General features: G+C 28.8%; 3 protein-coding genes across 3 annotated transcripts in view; 1 reads left to right on the top strand and 2 right to left on the bottom strand.

Moving 5' to 3' along the window:
* Positions 1–447, bottom strand: part of LOC108783285 (Regulator of cullins 2) — a 54,085-nt gene extending 53,638 nt beyond the window's left edge. Inside the window, exon 1 of the mRNA XM_018551823.1 lies at positions 124–447. Coding sequence (XP_018407325.1) covers positions 124–277 — 154 coding nt within the window. The 5' untranslated portion in view covers positions 278–447. The remainder of the gene's footprint in view (positions 1–123) is intronic.
* Positions 448–2,177: 1,730 nt separating this feature from the next.
* On the top strand, positions 2,178–5,349 carry LOC108783261 (nucleolar complex protein 2 homolog). The gene is made up of 12 exons (XM_018551791.1): positions 2,178–2,285; positions 2,477–2,692; positions 2,765–2,862; positions 2,933–3,039; positions 3,109–3,215; positions 3,294–3,448; positions 3,538–3,765; positions 3,832–4,020; positions 4,088–4,207; positions 4,287–4,418; positions 4,492–4,707; positions 4,797–5,349. The coding sequence occupies exons 2-12, from the start codon at positions 2,518–2,520 to the stop codon at positions 5,184–5,186; spliced, it is 1,917 nt and encodes a 638-aa protein (XP_018407293.1). The 5' UTR covers positions 2,178–2,285; positions 2,477–2,517; the 3' UTR covers positions 5,187–5,349.
* Positions 5,350–9,729: 4,380 nt separating this feature from the next.
* Patr-1 (Protein associated with topo II related - 1) lies at positions 9,730–14,927 on the bottom strand. Its single transcript, XM_018551792.1, has 9 exons — positions 14,868–14,927; positions 14,111–14,302; positions 12,457–12,865; positions 11,854–11,963; positions 11,288–11,775; positions 10,766–10,979; positions 10,486–10,686; positions 10,137–10,403; positions 9,730–10,001 (listed from the first exon to the last, which is right to left on the bottom strand). Exons 1-9 carry the CDS (start codon positions 14,904–14,906, stop codon positions 9,744–9,746), a joined length of 2,178 nt encoding a protein of 725 aa, XP_018407294.1. The 5' UTR covers positions 14,907–14,927; the 3' UTR covers positions 9,730–9,743.
* Positions 14,928–15,289: the final 362 nt, after the last annotated feature.

Raw genomic sequence — 15,289 nt, 5'->3', positions numbered from 1 at the left:
CACGATTATATGATCAACGTAACGTAAAGTTTTCCGTAACGGGTATGGATAAAACAGCGGGAAGAAAGAACTGTGCGAAAAACGGTGCGAAGTTGACGAAAACATAACCAAAACGTAACTTACCCATAACCTGAACTCTGCATATGGCACAAGTGTCACATTCGACGTCCCAGCTCCACATTGCTACGGCATTCCATTTCTTCAGAGTAAACATCTTATCATTCTTCTGATTGTCGCCGTCGATTCGGTCACCCGGGTCTTGTTCAGCGTCGCCCATGATTCGAGGTTAGAAACGCTGGTGAAACACGACACAACGAGAAAACGCGATGCAATCATAAGTCAGTAGTCCGCAACTGCAAACATCACACGTACAGTCTACAGTGACAGTGACAGTCGCCGGCATGATCATCGCCGTCGCGCCCAATTGCGTCGCTTGCACCGTGCCGGTTACGGAACTCGGACATTTTCGCGCGTGCGCGGCACTGTATATATACATATAAAATGTTTGTTTCATTTCAACTAATTCCATTCTATGTGCACCAGTTCAGATAGTGCAGAGAAAAAGAACAGGCCTAGAGTCTCGCTATAAGATAACCAGTTTTGATTGGTCTTCCAAAAGTGCTCAACTACCGCTCATATTTGAATCACACTAACGTTAACATTAATATTATACCGTTATATTCCGGTAATATAAATAAAAATTGTTTTAGCAGAAATAAATATTATGATCTTTATATGCTAAACATTCAAATAATAATATAGGGTAAAATATACAGTGATTGACCATTTGCTAGAAATTTGCCTATATATTAAAATCCAAGTCAAATTAACAGCTAATTTTATTACACGAATTTTGTGATAGTTGCAAAGCGGCATTCCCTGCTGAACACAACTACTGGACCGATATTTTATCGGTCGACAAGGCTTTTCAATGGATGCAGAACAGAGTGATTTTCAGATCATCTATTTTTGAAAAGAAACGTATATGCATAATATATGAGAAATCAGAAAAATACTAATACAAAATTTATTAATGAGTTATCAAAAATAAAATTTTGAATTTTGTATATCTCTCTTCTAATAGAGAAATGAAAATTGCTGACTTTTAAGAAACTTGAAATCAAATATTCAAACAAATTAATTCCACGAATTAAAATGGAATTAGGAAGTTGTTTTTTTTATGTTAACTTAGCCCGTTCTTACTAAATATATAGTTATTAGTAATTAGTACAAACGAGTTGGAGAGGCCCTCCATCCCCCCCGCCGATTTTATCGGCGGTCCTCTTTTCTTTATAAACTAGAACAATACAGGCGCGCGCTACGCGCGCGCTCTCAGCATTTGACATTATTAAAAAATATATATACATAAGTAGTCAAAATGAGTAATCACTTATATTAAAAATAAATGATCATAGTGAGTAGCGTGTGACGTAAAATCATATATATTAAAAAATAATTTTCTTTTATCTTTTCTATATCAAGAAAATGGGGTATGTTAAGTTATTAGCACCCCAACTATAGTACTCAGGAGTTCTGATTAGAGTTCCCACTTCCTTTTGACGAGACGAAGAGTTCCCTATAGTTAATAACAAGAGTTCCGCTCAATAAACATTTTTTTTACATTTTTTAAAAATGGGGTGCTAACATTTTTATCGAATTTCGAGGTCGAATAGTTCTGAGCAGCTTAATAGCTTCAATTTGCGATTGCCTAGAGTTCCTGATATGTAAAAAAAATTGTCGAATAGAAAAAAAAAAATTAAAAATTTTTGAAAAATTAATTTTTAGATACAATAGTTCTGATGATAATTTCTGCTTCTTTTTGACGATACGAAGAGTTCTCTATGATTTTTAATGACATATGCGCTTAATAATTATTTTTTAATAATTTTGTAAAAATAGGGTGCTAATAACTTTTTAACGAAATTCAAGGTCGCATTTTTATCTAAAAAATGTATAACATATCAACTTTTTAATTGTAAGTCATCAAAGAGAGAGAGAGAGAGAGAGAGAGAGAGAGATTTATAAATTTTTTTTTTAAACAACATTTAAATATAAATATAAACTATAAAGCAACAATCGATTGATTGTCTGTCTTTGTTTGTCTAACGGATCGATAATCATAGACATAGGGAAGATTCGAACCAAAAAATTGTGGACATTACCGATACGATCGTGGACATTCGCTGGGATCGCTAGGATACATACATGTGACAATTGCAAAATAAATTTATAAATGTATATATTTAACATTTTTGTGTATGAATAATTTAGTAAAGAATACAGAGGTAAAAAAAGCAAAACTTCTATTATATATAATTGTTACTACTTGAAAATTGTTGAAAATATTTGAAAATAATGAATTAAGAAATGGAAAGGTTATGCACGTGCTTATCTCTTTTATTTTCGTTCACGTATTGGTCATATTTTGATTATAGTCTGTATTCATAATCCACTTATCTATAATAATTTTTCCTAGGTTAGTTAAACCATAATCAAAGAAATTTATATATCCTAAAAATGAAAGTGAAAAAAATGAAACAGGCACTTAAAAAGTTATCAGAAGAAAGAACAGTAAGGGCAGTTATTAAGAAAAAAAAAATAGAAACAGATTTGAACAAATTAACTACAATAGAATTCTTTGAACAAGATTTCAAAAATAATGCAGATAGTGATGAAACAGATAAAAACACAGGTACGATTCAAAATATTAGAATTCATTTGATATTTTAAATACAACTTTAATTATGTGATATTTTTTATGCAGATGAAGATAATGAACAGCATGATAGTTCAGGTGACAATGATGATGACAATTCTTTAGTAGACTTGGATGATGGACACATTTCTAAAGAAAATTTAGAGGTATGTTTTTTATAATTATAATTTTAACTATTTTTTATACTTTTTAATAATATTAAATATCCACACACAGATTACTAGCTATGATAGTGATTTTTCATTAAAAGAAACCGAAAATAACTCTAAAAAAGTCACTATGCAATTATTGAAAACTTGGCAACAAGAAATACAAACTAATCAGTAAGTTTTTTCTTGATTATTTTGCATTAAATTAATAACAAAATAATAATTATGCATTATATTTTTTAGATCATTTAATACTATTAAATGTATTATAGAGGCCTTCCATGCAGCTTTGAATGATGTTGCAGTATCATTAGATGCATCTACACGATATAGAGTAGAAGAAAGTGCAAGTTAGTTTTATTTTATTTTAAATTATTAATTATTTTTTAAATATGATTGTATATTAATTTTTCAAAAATTACATTTAGCATTTAATAGTGTGGTACAATTATGTATAACACATTTGCCTGATGCATTTAAACATATTTTACAACTGGATGCAGAATCGCAGAAAATATATAAATCTAGAAAGTTTGAAAAAATACAAGAAATTTTGAAATTATACTTATCTGATTTGATTAAGGTATGTATAGGTAAATCCTTTATTTATCACACATAATATAGTTTATATACATATAATGTATGTTAATAAATATACCTGTTTCACTGCAGCTATTACAAAGTATAGCATTGTCCAATAATGCTGTTCTCACAGTGCTCCTAAAGCATCTTCATCAAATGTTGCCTTATTTCCAGTCATTCTCATATTTAATTAAATCGTTGTTAAAGATCTTGTTAAAGCTGTGGTCAGCTGCAGAAGAAACTGTTCGCATTATAGCTTTTTTAAATATCTTGCATATTGCAACTAGCAAAAAATTTGTGCTTGACGAATTATTAGAGGTAAGATCCATATGATATGATAAAGAAAATATTTTTCAACGATCACCAGCGTTAAAGTTTTTTTAGACTATGTATGAGAAATATGTGCAAACAGTGAAATTTGTTTCATTCGACACATTACCAGGAATCAATTTCATGAGACAATCTTTGCTCGAGATTTATCTACTTGACCATAATACTTCGTACAGTCTTGCCTTTTTACATATCAGACAATTAGCGATTGATTTAAGAAATGCTGTAACATTAAAGAACAAGGTAATTGTTAAATAGCAATTATGTACTCTTTTTATAAAATTTATTAATAACATTTTATTATTTTCAGAAAAATCTTCAAGCTGTATATAATTGGCAGTATATAAATTCTTTACGCTTTTGGGCAGAATTAATAACCAAGTCAAAAGATAAATCAATGTTGCGATCGCTGTTATATCCCTTGGTTCAGGTATTAAATATCTTAAATAAGACAAGCACAATAAAAGTAATGTAACAGTTCAGTAGAAAATGTTTTAATTTTTTAATAGATTATTATAGGAACAATAAAAATTAATCCAACTGCGCAGTACTATCCATTGCGATTTCATTGTTTAAAAATGTTAATAACCATTTCTAAAGAAACCGGAACGTTTATACCTATTTTACCGTTTCTTCTTGAGGTATTGTTTTCAAATTTTAAATGATAATTATAATCATAGGGTATACTGTTACTTTGTATTAAATTTTTTTTAGATACTGGAATCTTATGATTTTAATAAAAGGCATAAAACAGTTACGATGAAACCTATATCTCTTGTTTGCATTTTGAGAGTATCGAAATCACAATTTATAGAAAATGGCTTCAAAGATAGTATTATTGAAACTATTTATCATCTTATACTGGAACATGCGGCAAGTGAAAGTCATGGAATATATTTTCCAGATCTCTATGCACCTTGTATAATACAGGTATATATAAAAAATAAAATTAAAAAACTAGAAGTAATTTTTATTATTAGATATATCGAAAATATTAAGTTAATATTTTTATTTTGTAGTTGAAAGAATTTTTGGAGAAATGTCATGTGCCAATTTATTGCAAGAAAATGAAATTACTTCTAAATATGATTGAAGAAAGTAGAAAATACATTGAGACTGAACGTGATAAAGCAACGATAGACCTAAAAAATATGGCAGAGATTATAAATTGGGAAAATAGAATGAAGACAGATGGCACAGCAATAGCCAAATTTTATTCTTCTTGCGTTAAACTTCATGAATTCCAAAAGTTTAAACGTCTTACGAAGAACAAGGAAGAATTTAACGCACCCGTTAGGAGAAAATCATTGAAACATAAATTAGATGAGCAAAATGCAGAAGATAGTAAAGAAGACGAGTTTAAATTTCAGATGAAAAAAACGGGATTTGAAATAAAAGCAAACAAATAAAAAAATCAATAAAAATAAGAAAAAAACAGCCAATGAGAACTTGATCAGAAAGAATACAAGCATTAACATAAACAATGATGATTGCAGTTAAAAATACAAATAAAATGACTGGACTCTGGAGTTAACAATCAATACATATATATGTACGTCCAATAGATGTTGTATGCCGTCTGAGAATATATGTATTGTTTTATATCTAAATATGAATTTTACTATTATCTTTACATTTATATTATATATATAATTATATATATTTCTTTTCTCTCAATATTGAAGGTGATATCATCAAACATCAAGACACATGAATTACAAAAATAGAATCCGGAACTTACTTATCTCATTTAATAATTCTAAAAATTAAATAACATTGTATATTTGTGAAATAGTAATATACTAGAAATATATTTTAAAAATGATCAATTTTTTATATAATTTACACAATACATATATAAATTCAAGTTATTATGATGTTTGTCACACGTACATAATGTTACGCGAGATACGACCAAGTCTTGATAAAAATTTTTGTATTCAATATATTTTACGCATAAAGCGCCTATTGAGATAAGAAATATTTTATGTGTAAAATGTGTATATTTAAAAAAAAAAAAATTTTAATATGTTATAAAAATAAAACTAAAAATTTTGTATACAATGAATATTTGTGATGTATTATATATAATAATAATAATAATATAGAAAATTTTATATGAAAAAAATACGAAAGATACATAGGATGCAAAACATTTATTTAAGACTTTGATTTCAAATTAGATCAATTCTGTACATACACAATAGCTACAATTATATTTTCAGATGTTAACGTTAGTGTTATAAATTTACAATCAATTTTTTTAATATACAGATATATCACCGACAAGTATATAATAGACGTAATAATGATAAACTATGAAAAATTCTTAAATTAATTTAACGATTTCGTTTTTTTTTATAGCATTCCATTACATTTGTTTCATTTCTAAATAATAAACATATCATTTTTATAAAAATATATCTTTAATCAGACAAAAAGCAAACGCACAATTTTCGTTCTAATCGTTTTACCTACTTTACAAGAAGACGTTGTTGCATGCTTTTTTTTCAAGTTTTAATTTGCATGATGATACAAACAGAATATGAGATATAACTCATACAATATTGTGATATAATATATATCTGCATTGGAACAGATATATGTATATGTATATATATATATGTGATTAGCATACAGACTACTCGCGTCGACAATAAAATCTTTGTCGCTATACAAATTGAATAGATTTTAATTCATACCATTTTATGCTGTGCTACGATGAATTTTTTGGTACAACTAGTGTATTAGCAACAGCAATATAACATTGAAACAATGTCTCTTTTGTAACAATTGTTGAGACAGAAATGAAAAAAACTGCAAATATAATATATAAATTATTGTGACGAATATGAATGAGGGTGATTAAGAAAAGAAAAAGAAACAAACTAAGCACTATTGTTATATAAACGAGTAAGAAGAGCATATTGCTTTATTAATATATCATATGCATATATTCGTAAAATATATATACATATTTTTAGTAATTCTAAAGAAAAAATAGTGTATTTATTAATAATCGCCTAATGTCCTTTAACATATAAATCGACAGGGCGAAGTTTAAGCATTTAAAATGAAATAAAGGCTATTCTAGAACACATGCTTTTTTAATCATAAAATTATTTAAAAATTTATAGTGTTTGAAACAATTCATAAATACGCTGCACCTACAATTAAATTTACCCTAAAGAAGTGCGAGCCCATAGTTACATAGTAAGAAGAATGTAATGTAACTCTTTTGGGTTTCTCAGACATGCATATTTGTTTACATATCAACGGGATCATTTATGTATCTTCTAGATTTTCAGCATTGCTTAAAAACGTAGACTTTAATTTCTCAACTCGGCAATAATGAGAAAGGCTAATATTAATGAGAAGACTGATTAGCAAAATTTTGAATTATACATTAATAAATCATTCGTAAACATTAATATGCAGATGATTTGTTTGGTTCGTCTTTTGTGTTCAATTTATTCAATTCATTTAATTAATAATCATCAGAGTTGTATTTACGATGTTACCTAATAGTAGAAATAAGAAAATCATGTAACATTATCTATTATGTATTATTTAAATCGTATAAGCTAATCGCACTGATATAATATATTTATATATGATAACGTAACTTATATAAATGTAATTAACTGAAATGCTGCAGTATTTTAAGTTAACTTTTAATGATCTAACTAGTGATAATAAAGCGAATTACGTTACAATAAAAAAAGAACTGGCGCGAAAAAATATTTAACTAAATTTGAATTGTGCTTTTACAAAATGGCGTGCGACGCTTTCATGATTTTAATAACTTTTTTTACAAAATGTGTGTATCCATGCAACTAAAAAATGCTACTCAAGTCAATAATCATTATTACACTTGTTAAGACTTACAAACTAGCAACAAGAAACTGTAAATTGTTTTTGCAAAATATTATTATGTCATCAGACATGTCAGAAACCGAAATATTTCTATATTTGATTATAAAATGCATTCATCATTCTCACATACCATAATATCAGTCTATATACAAGCTAGAAGTACATAAACAAAGTTGTAGTTAAACTGCGATAAAAAGTAATCATCTTATTTAGTACTCTCTAAAGGCCATGTCATCTCATACAACACTTTAGATTATCTTTAAAAATTCTTACTGCAAACACACACTGCAATTACAGAATCTCCTTTCTCTCTTCTTTCCATTATGCAATCACAAAATTGTGTGTCTGACCTTTTTCTACAACAACTATTTTATATTAAAAAGATAAGAAAAGAAAGAGAGACCACACTTCCTAAATTGATGAATCTATAACTGTTTAAATCTAGATTATGTTGTCACATGCTTCTGATGTCCGAACTAATAGAAATTTAATTTTGGTACTTAATATATAATATAAATGTTATAAAAAGACTACTACAATTTTGTTGCTGATAACTACCTTATGCAATTGTTTACTCTCATCTCTGTTATTACATCTTAACAGTGTGGTGTAAATGATTATCTGTTTTTATTTCCAAAATATAAATTATCTGTACACTGATAGCAAGTTCTTTTCTTTTTCTAGCGATATTGATTTCATTTATAATACAACAATATGTAATGTGTATAATAACATAGATATTTACTTTTTATATAAACAAAAGAGAAAACTTACACATCCCATCTTATTTTCCATAAATATCATCATGTACATGTATATTTATATGCACAGAATAGAGCGGGGCTATTCCGTCAGTTTCAACCTTAAAGTAATTTCGAACTATTCACAAAACTAAACTTTCAAAGATACATTTAACAGCGTAAATTAAAAAGATGCTAATGTAAACGCAGTTGTCCTATATCTATTGTATAATAAAATATATTATTGAACAAAATTCATTTTATAAAGAAATAAGAAAAATACTTTCTTAATACACGTAAAATATCACTGTTTCTATATATAGATATAAAATCCTCACATAAAAAAATTGATACGTTCCAAAATAATTGAATGACAACAGTTATCAAAAAAGTAAGCTTTTACTTTTAAACAAATTTAAATATATAAATTCAAATATAAAATTTAATTATATAAATAAAAAAAAAATGAAATATAGCAAATAAGAAGACAGGATGTGCAGTTTAATATAAGGTAAGACATTCGAAATTATCATTTTCACTTATATTTCATTATATACAATATATTTCATAAAGAAAGAAATAGATCAATATTTTTAATCATTGTAAATGAAATGCATTGTGATCAGGGTTCACAAAGGTTAATGGTTTTTCCTTTTTTAAGAACAAAATATTATGCTTCTTTTTAAACATATTTTTGATGTTAATACGTTTTAAATAATACAGCGTATTATAAAAAAAATTTAAGATATACTAAAAACATTAATTAAGAATGATTTAAAGTGTTTAGAACATGTTAAAAACACGTTTTTTTACTAACTCTGATTATGATAACTTCAAGTGTCTCACGATGAAAGTCAGACACCAATTTTCCATAAAGTAGAAATCAAAATTTACCATAATTTTAAAAAAGCTATTCCAAAAAAATTATTGACATGCAACTCTATTAATTTATCTAATGCTTTTTCTTCCGATATTGTAATCCATGTTAGCAATTGTGAATTTGAACTGATTATGTTTATAAAATATACAATAAAATATGATATTATATAAGTAAGAAACGTCATTGTGCATCAGAATGTTTACAATATTTCTATTTATATATAATATATATATAAATTTTATTCTTTTTCTTTAATGTTTCGCATCAGATACTTAATCTACTTTGTAAAATCATGGCATCTATTTAGAAATATTATCATACACAATGGATGTGTGTTTTATAACATTAGTAATTATATTAAAATATTTGTCAGTATGTATTATTCTTTTTTTTTAGCATAATTTATTTTTCGCACATTAAAAAAAGACAAACCTTAAAAAAAAGCTCAAGTATAATTTGTTAACGTTAGACTATCGTAAAGGATTGGCATCAGTCAACAAGCACGCTAGCGCTGTATACCTTTCTAGTTTTAAACTGGAAATCCGATTCAGATGTTTATTGAGTGTATTTGCAGTAATTGGTTGACAAGGTGCAACACAGGGCGGTGAGTCACCAATCAATTCAACTATCGTCATTACAAAACTTGACCATTCAGAAGGCAGGGAATCATCTGTGTCACACAATTGTTCAACTTGCTCGAACATCGCTGCTATTGCAGATACACCAAACTAAAAGAACAAATGATAAATAAGATTATATATATATATGTATTTACTTAAAATTTGTTGAAAGATTCATAATTATTATAAGTTACAATTATATACATATACATATAGATATATATATATATATATAAAACTAACCTTATTCAAAAGAGCAAAAGTTAAGCTATTATTTTTAACAGGATGATTAGTAGCAGAGTCAGATAATGCTCTTGCTAATCGCAATATAGTATCAAAATCTTTCACAGTATCAAGCCATCTTCGAAATTCTGAATAAAAATCTGTTAATATATGACAATCTCTACGGCCTATCACGGCTAATCCTTTAAATATCGCAGTCCACAATTCTCTCAACTGCTTACTATATTCTGTCGCATTCAAGTGAGGTAAAAAACGCAGTAGCAACGCCTATTAACATATAATATATATATAAATACAAGATACTTAAAATAATAAAATATTAAGCAACATTTCTTATTCATCAAATTACCTTTCCTTTTCGAATACTTAGCATACTAGCTAATTTATCATCTTGTATTAATTGTTGCATACATGTTAAAATCATGTTTATTAATTCCGGTTCAGTTTTAGCTGTATTTGAGTCAGATTCTCCTTCTTGTTGCTGTTGAGTTTCCGGAATTAAAGCAAGTGGATTGCTCAAATCTTCAAGTTTGAATTGAAGTGTAAATAGCTATAAAGAATAACACTCTATTATAATAGAAAATGCATTATCAAATTATTTATTTTATTATATTAGAATATGATAGTACTCTCTCAATTTCAAGAAGTAATTGTCGTGTTCTTTTAGTGTCCTTTTGTTGAGACTGAGGAGTAGATTGAGAATCGCTATTTGATACGACATCCATATCGATAAGTTTACGTGGTGCTGTCACACTGCTGCAATGAAGTTTGCCTAATGAATTCTCAAATTGAGCTGGCGTATATGCTGATCTTGAAGCAGCTTGAGGTGTTGGTTCCCAATCTCTAAGAGCCAAGCGAAAAAATTAAGGCTACTAATAAATAATATGTAGATAAATAATCTTTAAGAAATAAATAACCAATCTATGTACAGAATAAATAAAAGTATTTGATATTTCTAATTATTTCATTGGTCATTGTAAAAACTATTCTCTTAAATTCTACAATTATATAATTAAAAAAGTAACGTTATTGCATGTTTAGTGAAAATTATATTATCACAAAAATGTAAATCTTCACGCATTAAAATATAGAAATGTAATACCAGTATAAATTTTAGAAGATATAAGCTTTGTAGAAATAAAAGAACATACCTATGATCCCTATGATACCCATTGTTATTATGGTGCTTCTTATCTTTTTGTTCTTGATTTGCATGTTGTTTATTCCGTTTATCACAGAATACGACATAATAGTGATCATCAATATACGGTTGAATTGTATTAAGTTGTAATAATTGAATATTAATTAACCATTGCTTCTCATGAGCTTTTATAGCAAGTTTTCCTGAGTGTTCGTATTCTTCCGAAGCATTACCGTTAATGTTGTGAGAATAATTTTGATGATGATAAGGTCTTTGATTATTTCTGTCATGAGGATTACGATGAGGATATTGATTATTTTTAAAAAATGGTTGATGTCCAATTTGTTGTTCATTATGATAGTAAGATCTGTTCTGATTTCTCTGATTTCCTAAATGTGAATAAGAATGTTGCTGATGATTGATTTGGTTGTTAGGAAATGCAGGCATCACGTGATCTGGTCGAAGGAACTGTGGGCCTCCTAAATTAGGATGTAGTTGCTGAAACGTAATAAAAAATGCATTTAAAAAACATTGTATTATAATAATTATAATGTATAATCTGTAAAAGAAACTCACAGGAGGAAAACCATAAGAGCCATGAAGAGCTTGCCTTGGAATTGGTTGTGGCATTAAATGTGACATTAAATGCGGTGGTGAAGGATAACGTAACACAGTACCAGCTTGATCTAATACAAGGATAATCAATATCAGGAAATATTCCAACAGATTTAATTTAAAATTCAGTCATTCTTTAATTATAATCATTTATAATATTTTGTATTAAGGTAAATAATTATAGCCAACCATATTACCGTTTTAATTGTAATAAATAAAATTAGATATATATAAGAACGAACAACACACGCAAATGTCTAAACATTCATGTTTAAAAGCAATTTATTCTTTTTCTGGATTGCACCAAATACCAGTTTTCGATCAATTTCGGTGTTTGCTGCACATACTAATTAAACTTGTTCGACATTTATGTAACAAATAACAACAAACTTTCACATTCGCTGTTCGTTCACTGAGTATACATATATCCAATTTAGAATGTAACTTAAAAAAAGGTTCTGAAATTTATATTTGCCGAGTATTTATCAACTCATATAATTTGCAAATATATACAAATCTGCATATATTTTAATACAATACTTATATAAATAATATTATACTTACTAATTAAGCCTAATATTCTAGGATGTTGCATCAATTGAGGATGTGGTGCTCTTATACTGGGCAAAACTATAGGATGTGGTCCAGGTAGATTCAATCCTGGAGGAAAACGTGGAGGTAGGCCATTAACCTGAAGCTTCTCATTTAAAGAGAGAGCCTCAAAAAGAAGTGAACCTTCAGATTTTTTCTGTTGTTGTTGCGTTTGTGGTTTACTGAGACCTGGTGGTGGCCTATTTGCAATAAGCCCTCTTTCCAATTCTTCCACTGTACAAGCATTTGGTAAAGATAATCGAGGTTGAGCTTTTGGAAAAGATAAATTCAAAGGACTACCCCAAACCCCAGGTCGGGGAACTATTCCTTCTTTATCCAATACCAAATGTGATAAATTATCTTCGATTATGTTAGAAATAGCCTGTAAAACATATAAAGTATATATAAAGTTTAAGATTTAATAAATGGAATTATTTGTTTAACAATTTATAGATAGTAATAAGAAAACAATGAAAAAGTATGCTTTTAATAAAATATGTTATATAAAATTATTTACAAGTTATATTTATATAAAAGATTTATAAAACTAATCAAATTATATCATTGTTGAATTTTTTTTGAAAGCTCATAAACAAAAATATCTAGCAAGACATTTATGTTGAAAGAATTCATATCTTATTACTTCTCTACTAATTTATCAAAATAAATCTAGCTTGTAACTGCTAAACACTTATGAATTTTTTTTATATTCTTAAACTTTAACAATTTGTGAAAAATGTAAGGAAATAGTATTTTGTGTGATGATTATATAGTGATTGTGTGTATGATTATAGAAAGTTTAGAGTCTGTTTTCTATACCAAAAATTTAGGTTCAAATCTACTTATATCAGATTTCATTTGATTTTTATCTTTTGAAAGACAATAGCTGCAATCAGAAAAAGCAGCTTTACAATTGTTAAATGTAATAGCGCATTTCATTGGCAGAGCTAGTGTGCACTCAGTGCACATTAAAGTCGTTATACACTACTCTAATCTGATATTAAAGTAAGATATCTCAAATGATAAAATGCTTATTGTGTATTTTGTCAAATAACACAATAAAATATATTGAATATTTTATGGTTTTAATCATTTTTTTATTTTTATGAAACATATATTTCTATGTCGATTTGTGTACAAAGGCTAATGCCTTTAATAAGTACACTGAGTGCGCACTAGCTCTGCCAGTGAAACGCGCTATAACATTGAGAATAACCCAAACAGAATCAAAACGTATGTATTATTTATTTATTATATTAAATTTCTTTGCTACTTTATTTACATATGGTTATTTTTTAAATTTAAATTGATTGTTATAACTGGCCCTTATTCTATTATACTTTGTTTTACAATTGTTGTTCTTCAATGTGATTTATAAATTTATAAATTTAGATCCATAAAGAATCAAAAAAAGAAATAAGTGGTATTGAAGAATTTTACAATAGTTGCAAAGCTGCTTTCTTTGCTGAATGCCACAGCCAATGCCAAATTACTGAAAGTAATTTTGACATGATAACCTCTTCTAATAGATCGTTTGGACCTCGTGTTAAAATTGAAGGTTTTATACATTTGCAAATGAGACCACCGTGTCTCTAACAAAAAATTACAGAAAATCCTGACAGAATACCTTTTTATTTGTTGCATTCTGATTATGAAGGCGATTTGATTCAGTAATTTCGGCAAGTTTCTCATGATCTTCTTCCCAATCACTAATAGTAGCATCAGGACCGAATGTTTCATCATTCAGTGCATCATACTCTTCTTCTTCAAGTTCATCTTCTTCCAATGGACAATCCACACCATCTTCTAGATTGTTCTCCTAATTATATCAAGCGAATAATCATTATTACTGAAACGTGAAAGTATCGAGAAAATCAGGTAAGAAAGAAATCAACAAGAATTTTTGAAAAAGAGAAAAAGGACCTGTAAAAAGTGATTACAAAAGTCACAGCTACGTTTTCGAGCGATGATACTAATGCAACATCAGATTCAAATTGATGAAATTTAATTAAGATGGTACGCGCAAATTTATCAATAAGCTCAACCGGAATCTGCGACGCTCGATGTTAGTGACCCTTGGGCGAGGAAAACAAACGAGGTTAGACGAGGTAACGTAACCCCCGCGGAGGTACGATTTTATTATTTTTCGGAGGAAGGGGGATGCGGCTGTGGACAAGATGCAGTCAAAGGCAAATGCGTGTGAAATGCGTTGTTACAAATCAAGGCTACCAAGCGTCGGCGGAAACTTGCTTTCTGCAATTACGGAGCCGCGCGACGCGACTGTTTATTGGGAAAGGTTTCAACGAGCGCGTGTCCTGTTTGGAATTCCGCACAAAAACGGGCCCGAGCTGCGCGCGAACGAACGATACCGTTTCCGTACTTACTCCGAGCGTGGTATCGAAACCGAAAAAAGTGTCTGCCATTTGTGAAAATGAAATCTGCAAAATGACATGTTCCAACTAAACGTCAAGTACAGCAACGCGAGGCATCAGCTGCCATGGCGGCCATGCCATAACTCGCGATTGCTCGTGGCTAACGTCAGTTCGAGACTCGAGAAAGGCGAATGCGCAATGGGCGAAGTGCGCAGCGGGCGAATGCGAGTCATCGGCGAGTTTTCTTTCGCCGCGCATCGCGACGTGACGAATCGAAAATGGAATCACGCAAATGAGATAATTTGTTTGCAACACCAACGAGGTATGTGTATACACGTTAATTTGTAAATTAATCTAATTTGCTAAACAATCCATTTTCGTGATTTCATATTCTGAGGTTCCGAAAATACGTAATTGAGAGAAATAGTATTTTG

This window comes from Cyphomyrmex costatus, unplaced genomic scaffold (assembly GCF_001594065.2).
Source record: "Cyphomyrmex costatus isolate MS0001 unplaced genomic scaffold, Ccosl1.0 scaffold146, whole genome shotgun sequence".
NCBI classification, from domain to species: Eukaryota; Metazoa; Arthropoda; class Insecta; order Hymenoptera; family Formicidae; genus Cyphomyrmex; species Cyphomyrmex costatus.
The sequence above is the reverse complement of the archived record's forward strand: the minus strand, read 5'-3'. Positions and strand labels throughout refer to the sequence as shown.

Coding starts and splice junctions, on each gene's coding strand:
- LOC108783261 (XM_018551791.1), top strand. CDS start 2,518: ATGAAAGTGAAAAAAATGAAACAGGCACTTAAAAAGTTATCAGAAGAA. Junction 2,693..2,764: donor TGAAACAGATAAAAACACAG/GTACGATTCAAA, acceptor TTTTTTATGCAG/ATGAAGATAATGAACAGCAT. Junction 4,208..4,286: donor TGTTATATCCCTTGGTTCAG/GTATTAAATATC, acceptor ATTTTTTAATAG/ATTATTATAGGAACAATAAA.
- Patr-1 (XM_018551792.1), bottom strand. CDS start 14,906: ATGGCAGACACTTTTTTCGGTTTCGATACCACGCTCGGA. Junction 14,303..14,867: donor GTTTCGATACCACGCTCGGA/GTAAGTACGGAA, acceptor TGATATAATTAG/GAGAACAATCTAGAAGATGG. Junction 10,687..10,765: donor TACTTCTTGAAATTGAGAGA/GTACTATCATAT, acceptor TATTCTTTATAG/CTATTTACACTTCAATTCAA.